Below are 25,769 nucleotides of genomic sequence, written 5' to 3' on the forward strand. Positions count from 1 at the left end.
TTAGGATTTAGGACTTAGGATTCCCCCCTTGAATAACTTTAAGACAGTCACACAGGAGGTAGGCCATGAAGGCTACACTGTCTGTACTGTATTGTAAAAACAAAGCCATGATCAACTCAGACAAATCCATCCAAATCCATCCAAATCCATCTTACATCTGTCAGGGCTGTTGTGGGGACTGAAGACAATACAACAGGTTGCTGTGTATAGACACATACAGACAGAGGAGAAAATAGAAACAGGAAAGATACAGGAAGGATACAGGAAGCCCCATGTATCCTACAGATACCAGAACAGTTACAATGAGCTACTTTTAACAACATACAACATTAAGATGACCCTGACCCTTAATCTCAAACTAACCCCTATCCTCTGACATTTGTGTCAATTTGAGAGGATTGGATAGGTCTACGCAAGATGGTGAAAATTCTAGCCGTAGGGCAATTGTGAACTATTGCAGACAATGGAGGACGGTTCCCTTTCATCTACACACACTCAGAGAACGGTCATGATGGAAACATGACCATAGAGATATATAGTATTTTAACAGCCTGATGGTCCATGTTCATCTACACTCCCATGGTCGGAATGGTTAATGGCAGCAGTCAAAACTGAAACATGACCATAGAGCAGACTCTGAAACAGGACCACAGGGATAGAGTTACCCTGTCTGCCCTACAAACCGCCCATTAAACAGGTCAAAGGATGCACTTATCAACATTATCGTAAACCTCTGACTGGTAGTGACCCACTGAACTAGGTTCCAGGGATGCTTATGCCAGCAAAATCCTAGGTAACAGTGACATACAATACATGAGGTGTTTATGAATGTTACAACTCAGTTTCTCTACTGGTAATGACATGCAACTGGATCTAACAGGTCTATGACACCGGAGGGATGCATCTAGTGAGGAGATATATGAGGGGTCGGTGTCTGGGGCTCAGAATGGAAAGGTACGGCAGTAACTAGCTGGATAGGTGTCCCTCTCAGAGCTTCACAGCTACCCCTATACAGTTCATAGGATAAGTCTATGGAACAGTTTGAAGTACTTTCAATGATTGACTAGGAGTATATCATCACCATCATCGTCAATGTCTACAGAATCCCAATCAAAAATATTTATTGCATCAATGCTGATTCTTTTGTTTGTTTATTTTTCAGTTAATAGTAGCCCTTGTAACAGTTACACATATTCACACATTTCATATACAAACAAAAGCATCTCACCTCTGAACATATATACATTGCTATTCTATATCTCAGCACGTTTAATGGTTACAACTAAAGTTCACATTGTGCAGAAAAAAGACCCATCAAAATACATTGGAACCAGAGTTCTGTTATAAGAATAAGTGAACCGTTTAAGATGATTCAGACTCATGAAATAGTGAGAGGTGCTGTGACATGATATAAGAATGTCAACCAATGGAAATCCAGGATGCTGTAAAGAATAGCAACGTGCAAGAACATCACACAGCACTGCACATTGGACCATGGCATGGAGGAAAAGGCTATGCCTATAGTAGCAATATCTGGCTCCTTCGTGGCCATTGCCATTCCTACCATTGCCATGGCACTGAACAAACAGAGGAGGGTGAGAGGGGGTGCTGTTGCTTATAAACAATCCCTTCCAGTGTGAGAGCTACCACCCAGTTTACTTGTGCAGTGTACATTGAGACATCAAGACGGTGTGCCGTGTGAGATAGTGAGATACTCTTGTTGGTTAGGCTCACCTGCAATTGTAAAAGACGCACAGTGTCCATCTGGCTTAAGTTAGCAGTAACATTTGTATACAGTATGTAAATTGTAAGTTACTGAGAGTATCACAGTATGTTAAAGTTTGGAAGACTATGTATATACAATTGGAGTGAGATGGAACAGCAGTGCCTTTTAAAAGAGGTTAACAAAAATAATAACTGCTATATCATTACTCAAAGCCAGTATGTAAAAACATCAATACTGTAGATTGTATCTGCTAAGAAAATGTCAGTGCCCTGTTTAAAGCTCAGTATTAACCATTACAAATCTACTGGCTATGTGAAAAACACAGACATAATCAGAACAATACACAGCCCTTCAATTTCTACACCTATAAACATGCTAAAAAGCTATCACAGCATCCTATAGGCAGCCGTACTCTATGCTCTTCTATGGGAAGATAAACCCAAAGATCCTAAACAGGAATGAGCAGGAACCTCCTCCAAATATCCTGCTCAGATTCTGGATCCTTGTGAAATATTACTTTTATAGGACATTTCAAAACGGGTACATTTCCATGGGAATTAATAGGAATCTGGGGTTATTTGCACACCAACTGTTCTCTCGCTCATCCTTTTATTCTCCTACTTAAATCAAGAGATACTCTCTCATACAATTAACTGGCTTTCCAAACGCTTTTTATTTAGGTTACAAATGTCCACAAATTTCACGAGAGAATGTTGTCTGCCTGTTTGTAGATAGTTTTTAAATTCATTTCTGAGGCAATTGTTCTGGGGAAGGTTTGGTGACCATGCTTCTGTGATGTGTAACCTTGCCTGATACCTGAAGAGTTGCATTAGCTCCCTGAGGTAATGCCTAGCCTTTAGCTCAGCAGGTTTATACAGATAGATAGATAGATAGATAGATAGATAGATAGATAGATAGAAACTGTATTTATCCCTAGGGGAAATACAGTCTTCTGGTTACTGATCAAACAATTGTGTCATTGGAATCACCTCTGCTACACATGTTAATGAATAAATCGGTCATTCAATGGTTCAGGGCATGTTTGTCATTATAGTTAAATACAGTATTATTATTCAATCTTTTAAATGTATATTCACACTTTAATGCTTTTTTAGTTGGGCAGACCTCCCCATGAAAATTTCCAGAATTTTCCTGGAAATATTCTCCCCCCTTTGCAGCCCCTGATCTTTGAGGATCCTTAAAGACAACAAGATCCTCATCAAGATTTTAACCAGGGAGAGTCCAGGAAACCACTCCACTGCAATTTCCTTTACAATCAAGTTCTCATTTGTTGTTCTTCAACTCAAATCTGCTGTACACCTGCTTGGATTTCATCTTGTTGTAGTGATTGACCAGGTCCAGCTTGCTGTGGCCCAAAGTCATGCGCTTCTGGTCTTGCCGGTTCATCACTAGGGGTGGTGGTGGTGGGGGGCTCTGCTTGCTCTCCGGCTCCGCTTGGGACAAGTCTGGCCCTCCCCACGCTGTGCCGGTGCTGTGGGGAGGGGACCTCTTGAAGATGTAGGAGTCCTTCTCCTTGGCTGGGGGAAGAAAGAGGTCTGTGAGCTTGTTGATGAAGGGGTTTGAGGGACTCCTCTGTTTGGTTGTTAGTTTGTTCTCTACCACAGGAGACTGTTGTGGCTGTGGCAGCTTGGGGCTGCTGCTATGGTAGGGGCTGGGTTTGTGGTCGTACAGACCTAGAGCTTGGAATTTGGACGTGGTTCCGCCTACGGCTGGCCGGAGGAAGTCCATGGGGTTGGACTTGGTCCACTCTATCCCGATCGATTGGCCAATCCCAGAGGAGGGGAGTTCTGAAGCAGGGCTGTGATTGATTCCGTTGGGGGAGGCCCTAGTGCCAGGGGAGGTCTGATTCAGAGTCTGCCCCCCTCCTCCTCCTCCTCCTCCTCCTCTTCTCTCTGGGCTCACTGGAGAGATACTCCTCTCCTTCTTGTCATGACCTTGAGTGACCTTGTAAACCGTGGAGGTCATCCCGGGGGCCGCCTTGACGCTGGACATGCTGCTGCTAGATTGGCTGCTCGAGTTCTCGGAACACACTCTCTCCCTGTCCCGCGACCTATCAGTCAGGAAGTCCATGGCCACTCCCATGTTGGGTGACGTCATAACGGGGTAGGGGTAGCAGGGCATGCCCTCCTCATCAGGGTTGTGGAAACAGTTGATGATCTGGGAGTCGGCATACAGGCAGCGAAACTCCCGGTCGAAGCTGTCGGTGATGGATCCAGAGAAGTGCATCACCATGTTGCTGTGGACCTGCGCCGAGAGCCAGGTGAAACTACAGGAAACGGAATGGTCAAGAATGACACCATCATTAACAGCTGGTGCAACATGTACAAGTATTCTCCACAGCAGATTATGTTGCTCCATAATAGATAGATAGAGATAGATAGATAGAATATGCTATTAATCCCCAAGTCACACTTCTGCCTGTTTTCTACAACAAATGCAATGATGAAAACCAATGCAATGATCAGGTTTGTACAAACTTGAAACTTAAATGTAAACATTATGTTCCTATTTCAGCAGCCTAGGACATAACAGAGCAGACATTGTATTTATGTTGGCAGTCCGCTTTTCTATAATATTTTGACTTACTGTGATTTGTGCTTATGCTGTTCTGTTTGTCTGGGCTATCATTTGTTGGGGGAAAATGCCAAGGTGGATTTGCAATGTATAGGCTACTATTACGATCTTATTAGCCATCTTCCAAATGCCTGTTTTTATCAGTGAAAGTGAATTTGTAGGACTATAGGCAACATGAGGTATTGAATTTACAAGTTTTACACAACATTTGCATAATTCATCTTATAAAACAAATTGATTGTTCATCTACAAGTAAGTGATTTAATAGCCGCCATGAATTCCCTTTAAGTTGCTAAATTTCAATCTCGGTTCAATGTAATTTTTAACTCTATGTAAAACCAATGGAACATTTGAGTTACAAAAAGTATAACAGGTATCAGAAAGCTTTTTACAGGGTTCATAATTTTTAGTTTTCTGCACATTTGAAAGTTGGTTTGGAGTGTGTCGCTTAAAGGGTGTATGAACAGCGTATGAAATGTGCACTTTTAAGTGCTAAAATGTAAAAACTAAAATGAGTATCAAATGCAAGCAATTCAAGTTAGACTCTCTGCAAAGTTGAAATGGTATGTCTTAAATAAAAGCTGTAGGAGTGAGAATAAACTATAAGAATAAGAAGAAAATTTAGTATGACTAATAATAGTATTGTGTTGCTTCGCAAGCACACTTATAATACATTGTGTGTTGTTTGCCTTATAAAGGGCGGAAGCAGAATTTGACATCAATTTCCTTGTAACACACTTCAATTTTACACTTCATCCGGAACTGTTTCAACATTGTTTCTGGCAACACAGGGCTATACATTTGATCATTATGGCTACAATAAGGAACAAACATTTGATTAGGGTTTTTCACACGTTTTCCACCCCAGACACAGTGACGATTAATTAAGGTACTGTAACTGCATGATAGCCCATTACAGAACAATACATTATGTTTTGCATAGGCTATGCATTGATGCATTATTTGGGCAAGGTCAAGGAGTGAGGGAGTTGTCATAGGTAGGCTACCCATTTATTTACAAGTCCTTCTATTTTAGCTCACTCCTTAATATCTCCACTCCCTTGGCTGTCACTCATTCCAGTTTCCTGCCGCCAATGTCTGCTGAAATAAAAGGTGAAATAAACAAGTAGGCCTGTCACCACTAAATCTAGACTATTTGCATGGGTCTTTACGATTATCGCCTAAGATGCGTAGTCTAAATCATTTGAAATGCATAAATGAACACTGAAAAAAAAGTAGAAGTAAAACACTACAGCAAAAACACTCCAGATTTCGTTATCATAGAAATGTACTGCAAAAGTTCAATAAAATAAATAACGAGACATGGAGATCGGGTTGCATTTCATCTTTGCTCTGAGGGTATTTCATCATGGTCATAGTAATCTATTACCCTATCAATGGTGATTAGGCATTTAAATGCAACAAGAGGTGTGTGCATGCACTGCTTGACACTTGTGAATTAACTCATGTCTAAAGCCTCCTATTGTATCGCTGCTCAGTGCCCAAAATACACCAGCTTTATCAAAAAAGAGACGCATACAAATTATTCTGATGCAACTTTTCTAGTATTGTGGATGAGGGGTATGAAAAGTGTCTTGCTGTTTTGTAGGACATCAGCCGAGTCCAATGAAAAAAATAAAATAATAAAAATTTTAAAAAATTATATTACTATTGCTAAATAATATTAATTTCATATTAAGTAGAAGGTTATTGGATTCCACCGAACACATTTAATTATGTGCACAAGGACCAATTGAAGTCAAAATGATGCTAAATGGGCTAATTTTAACGAGGAGCCGCTTGGGAGCCGATTGATCCAGCTCACTGAAAAGATTTGGAATGCCCACTACCACACACACACATCTTACAGACAGCCTGGGGGAATTTGAAATCTGAGTTACATTTATACTTTGTACTAATCAATCCTATATTCATTTTCTGTTTAGTATTGTGGGTGGTATTGTTTGAAAATAATGTTAATAGTTAGAGAGGGGTTTTATGGATCCCCAAAGCTTGGGTGAATGGTCATAGATGGCTGATTCCAGTGAGATAAGCATTTTTCTAAGACCCAAACACCCTCCTTCACCGGTAGGCACGAAGGGTACTGAAATTGGTGCCCCCATGCCTGAAAGCATTTAATACGGTAGTTTTTTCATTTACCATTTTTCAAAATAAAATTAATTGAGAAAAGCATTGTTTCTGTTGAGTCATTCTTTGTTTGTTGTTATTCTAGTCAAACATATTTAAATGTAGATGTACACAAGTGGTCACAATAAAGTAATCGACAGTATAATATGTAAATATTTTTCACAATTTCTTATAAATAACGGTAAAAATACAGACAGTTACTGTAGGCAACTACAAATGACTTGCTTCCCGGAGCCTTCCAGGTATTTGAGTAGTATTGCAGCACGGTGTGCACAGACTTTGTCACTTACTAATCAATTGTATAATATTTACAAAACTTCCTTGCAAAATAGTATGGTATAACAGCAACATTGCTTATCTTCCTCTCAGCTTAAGGGCTGGAGACAGCAGTAGGAGAATTTGAAAAGTAAGTATGTTTTCCAAAGAGCATACAAACATAGACAGTTTGTTTGAATGCAATTTGAATAACCAGAAGAACAGCTTCCAATGGCTTCTTTGTATGTGAGTAACCCTCTCTGTCATGTCATAAGAGAACAGTAAAGCGCCTTCTGAATGGCGGGTTAATTGTTTTAAGGCCTGTCATAAGGATGTGCTTGATAGTCAAACTAACTAACTTCCTTGTGAGATCATAAAATCATAAGACTATTAGCAACTGGATTGGTTTTTAAAGAAAGCTGAACACCAACAACCTGAGGTCAAGTAGGATTGTTGGGTATTTGAGGCGTTTTATTTGTATTTTAAGATAAAGGTATCATAAAGCCACAGATATCACCAGTCAACTGTTGTAAATGCTGTGAACTTATTTGATGACTAAGAACTTGTCAGGAACATACATAGCTGTGTCACCAGCAACACTTCAAAGCCGTCCTACATACTTGTGCTCCCTACCCAGTAACCACACATCATCACCTGAGCTAACAGCTGACTCTCAAAACTCCTCTTTGTACTTGGAGATGGAAACACAGAACTGGAATGGTATGATTCATTGACTGACTTGTTTACCGTGCCTTCAGTAAGTATTCACCCCACCAGACTTTTTCCACATTGTGTTGTGTTGCAACCTGACTTCAAAATAGTTTTAATTGAAATGTTTAAAAACTGAAAATTGTTTTGTAGGGTCTCTGATTTGAATAGGATCAGGTTGTCACTACAAACTGAGCGAATGGAGAGGACAAAAAAACTGCTCAGGAATGCTACCCTTCAGGTTCCAGCTAATATTGATAAAATAAGACACCAATATATTTATCAGTAGATATAGATCTCTGTGGCTTTAGAACCCAGCAGATCAGCCCAATTCACAACACTGAGGGTTCTACAGAGAACTGCATTGGTCATTTTTTATGTTTGGTACCAGAAGCGCATGTCCTCGGGCCAATAACATGATGTGGCCTTCACCAGTGTCAGTCAAGCCTGACAATATACAGTGTTCTGTGTAAGTAATGGGACAGTGCTCAAACAATTACTATGAGGTTAAAGTATAGATTCTCAGCTTTTATTTGATTACATTAATGTCCATATTGGTTTCACCATAGACACCCTATTTCAGGGCACCAAAGGTAATAGGACAGATTCATATAATCCAAATTAAGCACTCATGTTTAGTATTTGGTCGACAATCCTTTGCATGCAATAACTGCCTTTGTCTTCGACCCATTGACCCCACCAGACGCTGGGTATCTTCTCTGGTGATGGCTGCAGTACAGGCCTGGCAGAGCATCTTCAGTTTGTTTTGTTTTGGTCTGTTTGCCTAAAATCTTATCATCAGGAAATTAAATACATGTTCAATTGGATTTAAATTTGAATATTGTCTTGGTCAGTCAACAACTTTCCACTTTTTGGCCCTGAAAAACTCCAACGTTACTATGGCAGTATGTTTTGGGTCATTGTCCTACTGCATGATCAAGTGCCATCCAAATAATTTGGAGGCAATTGCTTGTACTCGAGCAGACAAGATGTTTCTGTAGAATTCAGAATACATTCTGCTGCTGCCGTCAGCAGATACGTCATCACTTAAGACAAGTTAGCCAGTTCGCCAGTTTGCACCTTGCAGTGAAGCCTCTGTAGCTTGGCTGGTGACGTATTCTGTGGATGGTAGTCTCTGACACATTCACTCCTACCTCCTGGAGAGTGTTGCTGATCTGTGGGACAGTTGTTTTGGGGTCTCTTAATTATGGTGAGCATTCTTCGGTCATCCACTGTAGAAGTCTTCCTTGGCCTACCAGCCCGGTTGTGACTCCTGAACTCACCAGTGCTTTCTTTTTGTAATGATGTTATAAACTGTTGACTTTGGTAAGTCTAAGATGTTTTTGAATGATTTTTCTAATATTTTAACCTCATAATGGCTTCCTTGACTTTCATTGACGTCTCTTTGGTCCTCATGTTGACAGACACCAATAGCAGACTTGAAAGGAAAACGCAAAGCCAAAGCCAACTAGACATTGACAGCTCTCTCATGCCTGCACAAATTATGTGACGGAACACACCTGAAACCCCTTCAAGCCAATTTTCCAATACTTTTGGTGCCCTGAAATAGGGGGATTACTATACAAAAAGTGTAATTCATAATTTGTATTTCTAAACGGTGAAACCAATCTGAAAAAAAAAGCTGAGAATATCTCCTTTAAACTCACAGTAATTGTTTGATTTCCCATACTTATGGAGGGCACTGTATGGAGCGCAAGTAACTTCCATTGAGAACGATGACATGCATGTTGTACACTGCTACAGAAAGGACAATTTATCTTCATCATTAAAAAGCCTACTGACCCATACCGGTTGCAGACAATAAAGGCAAACTAGGAGCAGATTGGGTGTGTCTGTGTGTCTACACATGACAGGCGTATTTGTATTATATTTTTTTCGAAATCAATAATTTGCTGCCATAAGTGTATGCTATTTTATTTTTGGTATAATTAAGAAAAAGACTGAAAAACATGTCATTTGTGATTTAAATCACATTAAATGAAGAGTTTCAAAGGCAGATTTATGTTTGCTGTGTTTTTGTGGGTTTTTATCAATTTCCCTTTTTAATGTTATATATTATTAGTTGATAAAATAATACATTATTACCTTAATGAGAGTGTTTATTGTATATTTCTACCTTTGTTTCACTATTTTAGCTACATCTTCATGGACAGAATGACATTCAAATCCAGAAATTATGCATTTCAATAGGAGACCCATTTAGTCTCATTTAGTTCAACTGTAGCTCAACAACCAAAAGAGATATTTTTAAACTCAAGGTATCATATGATAGCTAACACCCCATTCTTTCTGCAGACATTTTTGAATATTCGAGCTGAAGTAACTTCCATTGTGGTTGTATATGATGTATTGATTTCTGTATTGAATTATGTTGTATTTTTTATGTGTTGTTTTGTTATTGTGTAAATATTGTGGACAGGGCACACCTGCAAAAGAGGCCTTCTTTGTGTGCTTCTTAGTGTGTTTCCCCTGTATAAATAATGTTAAATAACATTTATTTGGAGCAGATATTTAACAGTTTTGGGGAAACGTGGTTACAGATTTGGAATTGTTAGAAGTAGTCCTTGTGCATAGAGTTGTATAGTTTGTTCAACTTTGCTATCAAGGGTTTTTGTTTGGCATAGGTTTGAAAGGGAAAATAGTCCCAGGGTCATTCTGTTATATTTGCCCAAATATAACCCTTAAAGTATAGTTTACAAACTAATTTGTCAAGGCCTACCTAAACCTCAAATGTCAATCTCCAGCCTGGACCTAGCATTGGGCAGAAGCATTGTACCTCACAATATAGGTATAGGCCATCTAAACCCACAAAATAGCCTTTCTGTGATAGGATTAATGAACATATGGTAACTGGTATTTTCCAAGGAAGTTGGGAAAACTCCTCACCTGTATGACCCAGCGATGACTTCTTCACAGTCAATAAGCATAAACTTTTCCTGGACTTGCCCTGTGAACTTCTTCCCACTTTTAGTGCAGTACGTATCTCCACACACACTGCGGATTCTCATGTTCTGAAAAGGCAAAGACAGTTTCAGCAGATCGAGAGAAAATGTAATGGTTCCAAACTTCATCAGTGTTTATCAGAGGTCAGTATTAACTTGTGTGTTTTTTCATACTCTCAACGCTTAGCATGACATAGCAGTAGACCTATAAGAATGCACACAAAATATACATACAGTGAATTGTATTGTATTCAGTAACATTACCCCTTCCCACCATGCCACTTACACCCAGGTGAGAGTTCTGGATGTCCAGGGCAGCACACATGTCGACAAAATAGTTGAGATTCTTCTCATCCAGGAGGACATAAACAGGTATCCTGCGTTTGCCAGATGCCTCAATCAGATCGCACAACAGATCAACGTCAGTGAACAGATCCATGACCAACGCAATCACCTGCAATGCAGAAAGACAAGTTCTGATTAAAACTAAGATTTACGAACATAATTTTCAGTGAATGCTTTTTCAGAGACACCTCTCTTGAGGCATCTTCTTATAATCTGTATATTCTCATATTGCCTTATAAACATTCATAGATGCAGCTCTAGAGCATTATGGAACTTACTAGTTCACTGTTGAAATATGACTTACTTCTGACTTTTAAACCAATGGGTTAGTTATTTATCAATAACCAGCATCTCCTGGTTAGCATATTTAGCAATGCTACTAGACACAGTAGGAAACAGCTAGTGTACAAACTGCTGTACATTGCTAACTAACTACCCAAATGACAAAACTGAGTGGATCAAGTCAAGAATGAGAGAGAACTTCAAAAAGTGTGAGTTATCTTTTTAATAAATAAAAAGGCCAGAGAAGTGGTGGTTTTAGAGGGTGGTCATGTCTTTGTAATATAGAGGACCCAAAATGGAGTCTGGTTTTGAGGTTGTGAGGGAGGAAGAGACACAGTACTGTTTAAGCAGCAGCGTGATCTTGGTTACATCAGTGTCCCAGAGAAAAGAATAAAAGCAAAGCTTAAGCACTTTAAAAAAAAATGTGTAGATGAGTTGAGATGGTAAACTCACTCCTCAAGTTGAAATACCTCCATCTGCGTGGCTGCGCCATCGAATTGCTAGTGTTTCTGTGGCGTAGCTACTTAACATTGGGTATTTCAGTGACAGACATGTGTGTTGGTAATACAGAGGACGCTGGTTCAAGACTCGTGTGAGCAAGCACAAGTTTGCAGCAGAGTGACACCTGTTAGTAGTGTGAACAGGCCCTATGGTAGTTAGTAAGCTAACTTGGTCAACATTCAGACCCAACCCAAGGCATGTCACCTTTTACCCAGGAAAATTACCATAGCAACAAATCCTGATGCTATAACCTGCCCAGAGGCAGGCTATGGAGCTACGTCAGAGACACACCCTGCTCATTAAAAATAGTTTTAACTTTTAGCATGCCTCAGGAGGAGCCTTGCTTTTTTGCAGGCAGGGAAGGTGCAGTGTAAATGCCCACTTATCCTGTTTCGTGACATATCCCTCAAGTGCTTTCAGGTTCATGAGTTTATTAGTCATAAGGAATTCAAATGCGCCATGGGCCTATATTCCCCAATAGACTTGTCAGACTATCAAATCATCTTCATTTATTATTTTATTCAAATGTATCAATTAATTTGAGCTGTCATGAATGTAACCCAAAAATAAATTGAATACATATTGTTGGTTTTCTCCTTATCTAAATAAAATTAAACTTCAAATACCCTTTACTTCCTTGTCAATAAATTGAGGTCAATGATTATATGACTGACTAGCCTGCCATACTGCTTTTGCAGCCAAACAGTTAAGATTCAAACATAGACATGTTTAAACCTGACGTCAAAGTATAGTTCAGTTGTTGGTAAGCTAATCAATAGCATATGCCTGCACTAGACTACAATGCTTTTAGGTAAGAAAAACAATATTTGAAGTATATGCCTGTATTGCAGCCTTAAATTATAGTTCTCATTTGCCTAACGGTATGCTGTGTTATTTCTTTTCATTTATACACACCATTGCATTTTGAATGTATTCAAATCCACTTTCTTACCTTTTTTGCTTTGTTTATTAATGACCGGATGAGGTCTTTCACATTGTGAGACTTGTCTCTTTGGAAATATATCTGTGTTTCCGAGGGTCCGTAGCGAGGGGGGTGTTCAGGCCAGCCTAGTTCTAGAATAGGTGGCTCATCGTCGGACATCATAGGGAAGTAGGTCCCCGAGGTGAGCTCCGATACGGTGTCCCCCCCCCCATAGTCCCTGTCAGTGCCGTTTGGGCTGTTGTCTGTGCTGCAGTTATCACCAGTTTTGGCTGCATTATCACCAATGTAGCGAATTTCGAGTGGTGAGAGAAAGTTTAATTCCCTCTCCTCCGTCAGAACTCGTCTATATTCCTTCTCTCCGGACTCAAGCAGAGCGTCTGTCGCCAACCTGGCCGCCTCATTGTGGCTATACTCCAGCGTCGAGACTTGTCGCCATGGGTTCTTGATTTCTTCCAACCGGGTGGCGAGTTTACCGAGAGGTTTACGCCCGGAGGTCTGCGTCGGCCTGAGAGCGTCGGAACTTATCATTGTGCCTTAACAGCACAAAGATAACAGATGGCAATGTCCTTTACTGCGAAACAATATTTTTAAAAGTAGTATCTAATACCCAAAATAACTCGTTTATTCATGAAATGGTCCAAGCCAAAATGGAGCAGGCTTCTCTACTTCCCGATCATGCCAGCGACTGTTCCCGGGGGCTTTTGGTGTTGTTGGTAGACCGCCTATCACCTGTTACCTGGCGTAGTCTCCAATGTGGACTAGCTCCACCCTTCCTCACATGTTTGAAATACAAACCCGTCCTCCCTCCTCTCCACGGTACTCCTGGTGTTCAACCTCAATTCGGCTGATGGCCTCCAATTCCACACCCTCCTTCTGTCGAGCGCTATGAAGTCATTACATAGACAAAGTAGGATTAGAACTCCATGAGTTGTATTGTAGCCCATATGGCAATAGAAAATCTAAAATCTAAAACAATCCAAATCAAATTGTATTGGTAATTTACACAATATAAAAGATGCAATGTCATGAAATACTTTAGGGTAAGCAACTCCTCAACAAAGCAATAATCAGACAATAACAATTAACAGTGCATGTCATAATAATAAAAAAAGGAAGAAAAACAATAACAATAGCAATAACAATGGCAACAGCATACAGTGTCACAGAATAGCAGCAGACACTGAGTAACAGTTAGCCTGTGAGTGCATGTGGGTGTGAGTGTGAGAGGCACCTGACAGGAACTACTGATAGTTTGTTACAAAACCTGTTCTTGTCAACACTACATTTAATGTCTTAGTATTGCATCCAGACAGGCTGATCATCATCATCCCATGTTGCTAACAGAGGATACTACCGGCTCTGTCTGTGACAAATAGACCACAATTGCTCATAATGGAACTGATACTCTAAACTCAGTTAAAAAGATTATCTTTCCAGAATTAAAAAAAAAAAAAAATACAATTTGAGTAATGTAAGTAGCCTACCTGCTGATGAGTGTATGATATTGATAATGCTTTGCATAAAGGTGCCCGATAGCTGTGTAGTAACATTGTAATTAATCTAGTTAACAGCATTATATTAACATGGTACTGTACATAGTCCTTCAGCAATTACAGTGTCTGCATTGTATGTTGAGCATTTAGCAAATAGAATAAGGATTAGTCCCTGTATACCTGTGCACCAACTCTATTATGCAATTATAATCCAGTTAAGCACCATATGCCAAGAAAGATGTTAACAGTTAATACAATGTTGTTGTTGTATTACAAAGTTACAACACAGGTACAGTACTGTATAAGTATAAGAGCAACATCATGTGACCCAATAGGGCTTGTTCAGGTATTGATATGGTACCATCTTGGCTACAGCTGAACTCTGACTTCCTTCAACCTTATTTGAATAGTAAATAGGGAGGAGTGGATGTCACTGCAGCATGATGTCATCTACAAGCTGTCTGCACATTAAAGGTCATGAGGCGGAATTAAAAAAGCAGCCGCAGTTGAATGACAAGCCCTCCTAAACTCGGTAGGTAAGCTGTTCTCAAAACCATGACAACGTTTCATGTCCTTCCTCCTTCCATCCTTTCAAGTCAAATCGATTGATACAGAAAGGTTTTATAATGAAGGCTTATATTTTAACAGTTAAAACCAAAAGCAAATTGTACTGCATCTAAGATATTGCGATAAAACATAATGACAGATGACAAAATCTTAATCAAGCAGTTCCCTCTTAAGTTTCCAAACACTCTTAATGATATGGTGATACACTCCTCATCGGTAGTCTCATCTACTAGGGTGTTTTGATACACTCCTCATCAGGATTACCTACTCATAAAAAAGGCTTACTAGTCAGAGAAGTGTTTAAAAACTGTGGTAACAATCATGTTTTTCATTGACCGCTGAGTTATTTCATCACCAGCACTAATGTTTGCTCAAACAATTACATGCAGTAGGTCATATTAGAAATTATGGACACACCTCTGCCACTGACAGAACGCAGTTGTAGAGTGTACCCAAGAATCTCCCATCTTCGCTTTTTTAGGTTTTACTACCGTGCATGAGTAATTGCATTGATCAGGTGTTTGTGTGCATAACCAGTAAGTACTTGTACTAAGTACAATATCTACAAGGAGTGAAGGGACAAGTTAGCATATCTATACATAATACAAGAGTTATTTTTATTGAATGTTTTACTTTTAGTATGTGTTATCTGTTGTGCCTGGGCACTTTATCTGTCTCACCGTGGGAGAGTGAGAAACGTCCTCTCGATTCCTTTGTATGTCTTGACATGTGAAGAATTGACAATAAAGCCACTTTGACTTTGAAAAAAAATAAAATAAATAAATACAGAGTCAAAACCAGGAAACAACAGGCAAGATATCGCTGGGACATATAGGAATGAAGCACTATAACGAACTGGCAGGGAGTAGACGGAAAACCAGGGTATAAGACAAAGAAGGGTGATGAGGAGACGAGACTGTTGTTGGATACTGACACCTGTGTTCCAGCAGCTTCTAATTCATGGCAGACCTGCTTTTTGGTGGTTCTTGGTTGACACAACTTTCTACATCACCAAAATTGATAATTCAAGGTGCTGTATGTATATTTTTGACCCAGCAGATTTTGTCACATTTTCAGAAGACCCATAATAAATTCATAAAAGAACCAAACTTCATGAATGTTTTTTGTGACAAAGAAGTATGTGCTCCAATCAATCCATCACAGAAAAATAAGAGTTGTAGAAATGATTGGAAACTCAAGACTGCCATGACATACATGTTCTTTACAAGTGTATGTAAATTTCTGACCACAACTGTATTATTGTAAGTCGCAAAGGCGTCTGCTAAATGCCATAAATGTAAATGTAAATGTAAGTATTTACAAAGTGAAATAACTACACTGCACTGCTACCCATAGAGGGAATTATGAATGCTTTTATTGTGACTGAACACAGCACAGCACTTGCATTTTGTGAATGGTACATAGTTTGTATCTGATGGGGAACAAGATGGGACCTCAACATTTATCTATTGTATACTTCCAATTCAAAATGACAAAGGTACACTCAATGACAATGAAAATGTTATAACATAAAATGTCTACTACAACCCAGCACCCCATGTTTTAGTTTGGTTTATTTGCACAAATAGACCATACAAATACTGTACATTACAAAAAACACAAAGGAAAACAGGCAGTCGAGGAAGGATACCCAAAATGACTTAATTAAAGATTGGACTAAAGTGAAGATTGGAAATAAGTGTATACTGACGCCATGTGGTACAAGCCTGGTTTCTAAATATGTACCCAAATGTCCCGGTATGATGAATATGACTAATATGCACCCCATTATCCCACTATAAACAAAAAGCTGAAATTGGACCACTGCCATATACTAAACGGTAATCTACCAAGACATCTGGAAGCTTTTTTTCAGCTTCTCTGACTTTTCACATGGAGCACCTTCAAGGAGTATTACATGTGATTGCTTGTGAAGGGTGGTGCTAAGAGATTGTGAAGTAATGCTTCAATAAGAGAGGTTGTGTTTTAAATAGAACCGGCAGGCACAGCCCCAAGGGAGGGCAGGTACATAGCAGAATGACCTGATTATGATAAACGTGACCATTTACAACTTGTCCCAGCAGGTTCTCAGCAGCACACTGATATTGTGCATGCCAAGGATGTTCAACATACATTAGTCAAAGGTTTCTCAGCACTTTTCTGTCTTCTTTTTTTTCAGATTTGATACTCAAAAAATATACAGTACAAGGATAAATGCAGCGTGAGAGATTACGTACCAGACTCTGCAAGATGTGACAAGTCAGGGATAATCAAACTCTGTGACAAACAATATTTCCACTGGGACTTGGTTCAGCCGAGTAACAGGTTCTTCAGTGAATGGATACAGTAGCACAATAGAAAAGTGTTTAACTTTCAAACTAACCCCTTTCATTTCACTAATGTTCAGCCTACACATACTAAATGTATGTGTGTGTGTGTGTGAACCACCTAGCGCGTCTATCTGCCTACAATCATCACCGGCATGAACCAGCCATAAATAGGGGTCTTCAGCGAGTAGGTACACAGAGTGTGTGTCCCATAGTGAGGGGTGTCCCTCATCTCCTCTAGTTCCATTGAGTTGGATATGTGAGACCTCTATTCATTGGATGGTTGAGTCGCGGTGATAAACATTAGCAAGTACACACTAAGAGGTATAGCAAACAAACCAAACAAACCATGTTTTATTTGCCAATCAATCAATCAATCAATCAATCACTGTTTGGAATGTGGTATTTCTGCCCCCCCCCCCCCAACACACATGCACCCCCAAGGAGAACAGAGCTCTGGGCACAGGGTCAGCCTTTTTTCAGCACCCCTGGAGCAGTTAGGGGTTAAGTGCCTTGCTTAAGGGACACACACACACACAAACACACACACACACACATACACACTGTGGTGCCATTGCACACACACCCAATGGTTAGCCCCCAAACCCCCGCACGATCACTCCGCTCTTCCACCTCGGCTGCCCGCCTGGCACCGCCACCTCTACGTGAATGCAGTGGCCGTGCCACTCGGTCACGGCTTTTCACTGTCCTGGCGCCATGCTGGTGGAATGAGCTTCCCCCCACTGTCAGGACTGCAGAGTCACTTCCGATCTTCCGCCGTAGATTGAAAACCCATCTCTTCAGGCTACATCTTAACAGTCCTTCCTAAGACCTCTTCACCCCCACTACCCTCCCTGTACTAACCCTAACCCCAACTGGATAAAGGCGTCTGCTAAATGCCATAAATGTAAATGTAAACACCCACACACACTGTAGTGCCATTGTACACACACACACACAAACACACACACCAAATGGGAATTCTGACTAAGCTGACTCCACTTTGCCATTTCCCCTTTTAATTGCCTAAGATACTATTTTGGGTGAGTTGTTAAATAAAGTTTAAAGATGAGTCAACTATGAGTCAACTATGAGTAAAGTCACAAAGGTGTAGATAGATTTATAATAATATCAGTTTCCACACAAAGGTTTGGCAGAGACTTTTGGCTATATTTTGTTAATAGAAAAGCATATCTAATATTGATAATCTGACTCCAATGTAATTGTCACTATGTGCAAAGAATTGTTGAGTTTGTGCTAATTTAGTGCAAGAAAGGTCAAATAGAATGAATCAAATGAGGCTTTAACAATACTGTATACTTTTACTATTACAAGGTGAATACTTCATAGAGAAATGTTACATTCTAATAGAGAGGGAGGAGAGAGAGAGAGAGAGAGAGAGAGAGAGAGAGAGAGATGACCACAGGTCATTCAAAATAATGCTACTCACAACATGATGAGAACCTCACAACATGACAGAGGAAAGAGAGAGAGCTTTTCCCAGACCTCTGCTTTTTATATCACCCTAAAAACCACAGATTTTAAATTAGGAGCTGTTGATAAGGAGACCCAACCACAATTTATCTTATTACATCTAAACTGATGACATCACAGCTTTGACACCTCAAGACATTCCAGAGACCTCACAGACATTTTTCTTCCGGGGGATGGTAAACTGAAGAAGATAGGGGCAGAATTGAAATTCTCCCACTGCAAAGGTACTGTAGAGGTCCAATGAGTCACCATTATTCAAATGTTGAAATAAGTTTCCTTCACTGACCTGAAAACACACAGTTGCAATGCACTGACCTGAAAAGAGAGAGAGAGAGAGAGAGAGAGAGAGAGAGAGAGAGAGAGAGCGGGGAGCCCAGCTGATCACAGTGGGAAGATAACAGCACATCAGAAGTGGCACAGTGTGACTTGTCTGATGGTTGACTTGGTGTGTATGTGAGTGTGTGTGACTGAGTTCTGTGGTTTGTGCCGTGGTAAGCAAACACCAGGTGATAGACCTGGATCATTACGCACAGGAGGCCAACACTAGGTTTACTGCTGCTGACTGCTCTAAAACCATGGCATTGTAAACACACCTCCACCTACACACATACATACAAACACACACTCACACATGCACGTACGAATGCACGCACACACACACACACACACACACACATGAATGCACACACACACACACACACATGAATGCACACACACACACACACACACACACACACACACAACTGTGAACCTGCACATGATCTATCTGTGTGGAGACGTCAGAGTGGACCCAGTGCAAACAGAGCTGGTGTACTAAAGTAAACCAACGAGGATCATAGCACCATGTACAACTAAGCTCTGCCCATGATCAAACAACTGGACAGAAATGCCTTTGTGTATGTCTACATCTTGTTTGTTTGCTCACTTCACACATAACACAATTACGCAATGACTTATTTACTTATGTTTACAATATTGTTATGGCCTACATAACAGTGCCTTCCGTAAGTATATAGACAATGAAGCATTATTTCTTCTTTTGGCTCGATCCTCCAAAGATTATTACATTTTTGTGTTGCTCTGAATAGAAAGGTTCACTCTGCTTTGTGGGTTTAAGATGTCCATTCTATTCCTAGTATTGACTACATGTCTGTTTTAATCCTGTTACGAATAGAGTTTGGTCATTTTAAATGGTGTACATTGTGAAATAAAGTGTTTTTTTATCATCTGATCAACTGATAACGACCACCTTGCATGACCATAGTAGTGAAGCCATTCTGTAGCCTCCTAATCTCACCTACGGATGCATTTGCCCAGACCACAGAACAATAGTTCACCTGACTCCCAATTGAGGCTTTGATGTTTCTAGTATTTTTCCAAGTAGGTATTTCACTATTCATCTTACTACATATTCAGTTCTAACTATTTGTTTTACATATATGATTTATTTGAGATGACCATGACAGACAGTTGTCCATCTGCAATAGTCTGGCCTCTGCCACCTCCTTCATTTGATCTCCTGTCATGTTGTATTGTAATCCAGGTTGTCGTGTCAGTTCTTTCCTTGGACACAGTTGGATACCCAAGAGAAACAAAGTATACTGAAGTGTTTTAAAAATAGATAGAGTAAATAATATGCTTATAATATATTCATGTTTTTCTATACTTACTTCAAGTACACTAAAGTTGTACTGACTTTGTACTTTTGTGTACTTACTCAAAGTATACTTTAATATTTAATGCCCTTAAATGTGTGCTTTAGTATACTTAAGTATATCAGAATTTAATGTACTTTAAATTATACTTTAGTATACTTACAAAACATATAATTTATTGTAATGGAATTCTACCTGTACTTTAATATACTTACAAAAAGTATATGAGAATTGAATGTATTTTAAATTGTACTTTAGTATACTTACAAAAAGTATACTTTATTGTCACGTAATTGAGTCTGTATGTTATTATACTTACAAAAAGTATACTTGAATGTCATGTCCGTAAATGTGCACTAGTATACTTACAAAAAGTATACTTTATTGTCATGTTCTTAAATGTGTACTTCAGTATAATATACGACAGTATAAAATAGTGTACTTGTATTTCAAATATTCCTAATCCCATACTTTATTTTTTATTTTGACAAATGAGAGTCCCTGAGTGTTATTTATCAGATTCATTGCTCATTTTGAGATTGGATTATGTATTTACAGTGCTACCTTGCCGTTTTGTGTACTTCAATTCCTGCTATCCCTTAATTATTTGTATTAAGCTGCTAATCATAGCTGCAAATAATTAGGACCATAATTAGGACCACAATAAGGTATGTACTATGTACAAGTCAGAAGTATATGGGCCTCCTTGCTTGGCAGTTGACCTGTTGAATGGTTACGTCATGTTCGCCTCAACCTCAATGGGACTTTATGCATTAATAAATGTATTGTATTAAAATAAAAAACATAATCATAAGTATAATTAAATATGAATTAAGAGTAATCAATTTACATATTTCATGAATACTTAATTAATTAATTAACAATTTTAGTATATTAAATACAACTTAAATACAATTTAAGATGAGTAATTTTAGTGTCCTTTAATATACTAAAACTCAAGTATACTAGAAATATAATACTGAAGTATACAGTTTATTTATTTTTGCTTGGGACAACTTTGCATGTTTCCACACGTTTGTAAATTGCCCAAGTGACCAATCAAATGACCAATCGTGACCAATTAAATATATAATTCAGTGGAGCTGCAATTTGTGGAACAGCATAGTGAAGCAATGCAAATAACTTGCACAGATCGGTTATCTGTGTGTTTGTGTGTGCCATAAATAACTTATTTTAACGAATGCAGTCAATGATCTGAAGCACACCACATCTAGAGTCTGCCTCGCAAATAACGGAATAAACTGGGTCAAGACACCAGCAGAGTAAGTTAATGACACAATCCTGGATATTGCTGCTGTTTAATATGCTGTAGCTATTAAAAAAACTATGTATTGAAATCAATTGACATTAAATTACCTTTTACACACAGGTCTCCTGATTTCAACCCCATCAAGTTTGTCTGGCACGCATTGAAAGAGTACATCAGGGAGTCAAAACCAACAAACAGAGATGACAAAGCTGACAAAAACGGCCTGCAACAAGTACATTGATCACTCATGTAAAGTTCTGCCAGTGGTCATGGAGATATACCAGCACAAACCAGGACATTGTGTCCTGTGTTCCAGTTTACAACCTCTATCCTGTTTATATGACCAATAAACTAAACAAAGTCTTATAAAGAGTCACTTGACTTGATAACTGTTATTATAGCCCTCATATACTTTTAATTCTGTAGTATTTACATATGCTGATGATTAAGTGGGACAACAGGAGTTTCTATGTACTGTACCATTATCAGAGAAGGTCATTGTTCTTCATTTACCAAATTCCGTTAAGATTGACATGCAAACATTGATTTTACTGTAGCCTTTAATATGACATATTTTAGAGAACTGCGGCCGCACCAATAAAGTGCACATGGATTTGGCAGAGCCTATCCTGACGCTTTATGATAACAAGTTATATACGACAGTGTTGAATAGAAATCTAATAACAGCACAACAGCATTAGATTAGATTAGATTCAACTTCATTGTCATTGTGCAGAGTACAAGTACAGAGACAATGAAATGCAGTTAGCGTCTAACCAGAAGTGCAAAATAGCAGAAAGTGCAATGAACAGTATATACAGGTAGTGCAATATATGAGCAGTAAGTAGTGCAGTATAATATAAGTAGTGCAGTGTAAGCAGTATATGAGTAAGCAGTAGCATTATAAGCAGAATAAATAGGTTACAGTATGAACAGTGTAGCAGCATATGAGCTGTATAGGTAATGCAGTCTAGCAGTATATATGTATTAACAGTAACATAAGGTAGATAGCAGAATAAATATAAATATGGAATGCCGTATGAACAGTATAAACAGGTATGTACAGTATGTACAGATATGTGCAGTGTATTAACAGTAGTATTAAAGAAAATATAGGGATATGTGCATTATGTGCATTATGAACAGTATAGACAGATTATGAACAGTATGGACAGATATGTACAGAAGAGCAGTGGTATTGAGTAAGAGCAGTGGCACAGTAATAGTGCAATTGTCCGGGTGGGGGGGGGGGGGGGGGGGGGGTGCAGGGGTTGCAGGGGTTGGTAGGTTGTCACGTAGGTGCAGTGTTCGAGTTCAGTAGGGTGACAGCCGCAGGGAAGAAGCTGCCTCTGAACCTGCTGGTTCGGGTGCGGAGAGACCTGTAGCGCCTCCCGGAGGGGAGTGGGGTGAACAGTCTATGGCTGATCCTGCTTTCTGAAACAGGCCAGATTTATAGTATGAATGGTGTGGTACTGTATCACTGGTGGACAGTGAGAGAGCTGGCACCCCCTGCTGTACTAAAGGAGAATATCTTCAGCAGACGCTGGAGGCTTCCACCTGCCGGAGAACCTCCCAGGTAGACACCTGACTAGGCCCAGCACCAGACCCATTTTTAGAGAGTGCATCCCTGACAGGGGCTTCAATTGGGAAATGGATGACACAGTAAATCCTGAGGGTCTCTTCTGTATCTCTCTATCTCAGAAACAAGCAAAACAGCTCAGTGGACTCTTTCTCTCTCACACTCACACAAACACTATAGATCCTTTCTCTCTTTAAGAGCCCCTCTCAGACCTGCCAGACAGTGATCCGTCAGTCAGAGTGGAACCCAACACCACTATTACCATGGAAACGCAATTCAGTGTCAAAAGATCCAAGCTGAGAGGCTGTGGAAGCTGACACATACAGTGTCCTGCGTAAGTAATGGGTCAGTGAAGCAATTTTAATTCTTTGCTCCAAAAGTTTAGATTTAAAATCAAACAATTACTACACGGTTAAAGTAGAGATTCTCAGTTTTCATTTGAGGGTATTTGTGTACATATTGGTTTCACCATTTAGAAATGACAACACGTCTAACTTGTCTTAATTGATGATGTAACTGCTGAACATTTCATTTCCTTATGATACATTTTTTGGCCAAAAGACCTACAAACTGAATATAGCTGCAGTACAGGCCCGGCAGAGCATCACCAGAGAAGATACCCAGCGTCTGGTGGAGTCAATGGGTCACAGACATCAGGCAGTTATTGCATTCAAAGAATACTTATCATGAGTTCTTCATTTGGACATTATATGAATCTGTCCCACTCACTTACTTTTGGTGCCCTGAAATAGGGGGACTATGTGTTGTCATTTTGAAATGGTAAAACCAATATTTACACAAATACCATCAAATAAAAGCTGAAAATCTATACTTCAACTGTAATTATTTTTTTCAAAATCCAAATATTGGAGTATAGAGCCAAATGGAGAAAAAATACTTGCCCAGTTACACATGACCATAATTTCCCCACCTGGCTGTCAACAATGTCACATTGACAGTGAGACAATTTTACGAGCAATATATCTATATATATAGATATATCTATATCCAAAGCGACTTACATTGCAGTGACGCTACAAGCGTCATACCCTCTCATTCTTCTCTCATTCTTCTCTGCAGATCCTCTCAAGCTCTGTCAGGTTGGATGGCAGCGCTCCGTTGGTGCACAGCTATTTTTATGTCTCTCCAGAGGGTTCAAGTCCGGGCTCTGGCTGGGCCATTCAAGGACATTCAGAGACTTGTCTTGAAACCACTCCTGCATTGTCTTGGCTGTGTGCTTAGGGTCATTGTCCTGTTGGAAGGTAAACCTTCGCCCCAGGCCAACTGGCCCTCACACAGGTCCTGAGCGCTCTGGAGCACGTTTTCATCTAGGATCTCTGCTCCATTCATCTTTCCCTCGATCCTGACTAGTCTCCCAGTCCCTGCCACTGAAAAACATCCCCACAGCATGATGCTGCCACCACCATGCTTCACCGTAGGGATGGTATTGGCCAGGTGATGAGCAGTGCCTGGTTTCCTCCAGACGTGACGCTTGGCATTCGGGCCAATGAGTTCAATCTTGGTTTCATCAGACCAGAGAATCTTGTTTCTCATGGTCTGAGAGTCCTTTAGGTGCCTTTTGGCAAACTCCAAGCAGGCTGTCATGTGCTTTTTACTGAGGAGTGGCTTCCGTCTGGCCACTCTACCATAAAGGACTGATTGGTGGAGTGCTGCAGAGATGACTGTCCTTCTGGAAGGTTCTCCCATCTCCACAGAAGAACTCTGGAGCTCTGTCAGATTGACCATTGGTCACCTCCCTGGTGATGGCCCTTCTCCCCCTATTGCTCAGTTTGGCCAGACGACCAGCTCTAGGAAGAGTTTTGGTGGTTCCAAACTTCTTCCATTTAAAAATGATGGAGGCTACTGTGTTCTTTGGGACCTTCTCTGAGGTCTACAGACAATTGCTTCAACATCATGGCCTGGTTTTTGCTCTCATATGCACTGTCAACTGTGGGACCTTATTTTGACAGGTGTGTGCCATTCCAAATCATGTCCAATAAATTTAATTTACTACAGAATTTACTGTAGTTAAAACATTTACAAAATTTACTACAATTTACTACCAATCGAGTCGTCGAAAAATCTCAAGGATGATCAATGGAAAAAGGATGCACCTGAGCTCAATTTCAAATGTCATAGCAAAGGGTCTGAATACTTATGTAAATGTGATATTTCACAAACATTTCTAAAAACCTGTTTTCGCATTGTCATTACGGGGTATTGTGTGTAGATTGATGAGGAAAAAAATTAACTGAATCCATCCTAGAATAAGGCTGTAACATAACATAAAATGTGGAAAAAGTTAAGAGGTTTGAATACTTTCCGAATGCACTGTAAAGGCTTTGTTAAATCAGCAAGACTGCCAGCGTGTATGTGTCAATGTGCGTCCTAGATTGGCACGGAGCATCTCAAATAGAACCAGTTTGTATTTGAGACTCGGGTGAAAACAGGTGCTTGTGGATGCTCATAGGCACGTGCAAGCGGTGTGGATGAAATGATTGAATAGAATGGGAGCGTTAAAGAATTTGACAACACTCACTTCTTCTGGTTTCCTGGTGTTAGGCCTACTGTACTGTTAGATGGTCAATGAGTCAATAAGGATGAAATGTGAACACCATCTCCATCACCTTTATTTTCATATCACCCAAATATCAACTCATATCGCCAATATGATTGAAAGCTGTTTAATTTGGCAGGAGTTTTACATTAGGAGTCGATGAGATCTGGCATTCTCCCTAGCTGAAAATCGCATGTTCGAACAATGTGTGCAATGATACTGTAGCAAGACTTTTCAAATGTAATACATCAAACAAGGAACTTCGGCCATCACAGTCCTTCTCAGGAGAACTCCTTAGTTCTACTTAACATCTTTCCGTTTGAACGTTCCAAAACATTGTACACTGAAGGTAAAGAGGAGA

At 39.7% G+C, this 25,769-nt stretch overlaps 2 protein-coding genes across 2 annotated transcripts in view; both read right to left on the bottom strand.

Moving 5' to 3' along the window:
* mmp24 (matrix metallopeptidase 24) overlaps window positions 1–25,769 on the bottom strand; it is a gene marked incomplete at both ends in the record, with an annotated part of 184,028 nt that overhangs the window by 62,183 nt on the left and 96,076 nt on the right. The window lies entirely within an intron of this gene.
* On the bottom strand, window positions 1,112–13,201 carry fam83c (family with sequence similarity 83 member C). The gene is made up of 4 exons (XM_083668349.1): window positions 12,476–13,201; window positions 10,682–10,849; window positions 10,340–10,464; window positions 1,112–4,013 (listed from the first exon to the last, which is right to left on the bottom strand). Exons 1-4 carry the CDS (start codon window positions 12,992–12,994, stop codon window positions 3,011–3,013), a joined length of 1,815 nt encoding a protein of 604 aa, XP_083524475.1. The 5' UTR covers window positions 12,995–13,201; the 3' UTR covers window positions 1,112–3,010.

This window comes from Argentina silus, assembly GCF_951799395.1.
Source record: "Argentina silus genome assembly, chromosome: 4".
Lineage (NCBI taxonomy): Eukaryota > Metazoa > Chordata > Actinopteri > Argentiniformes > Argentinidae > Argentina > Argentina silus.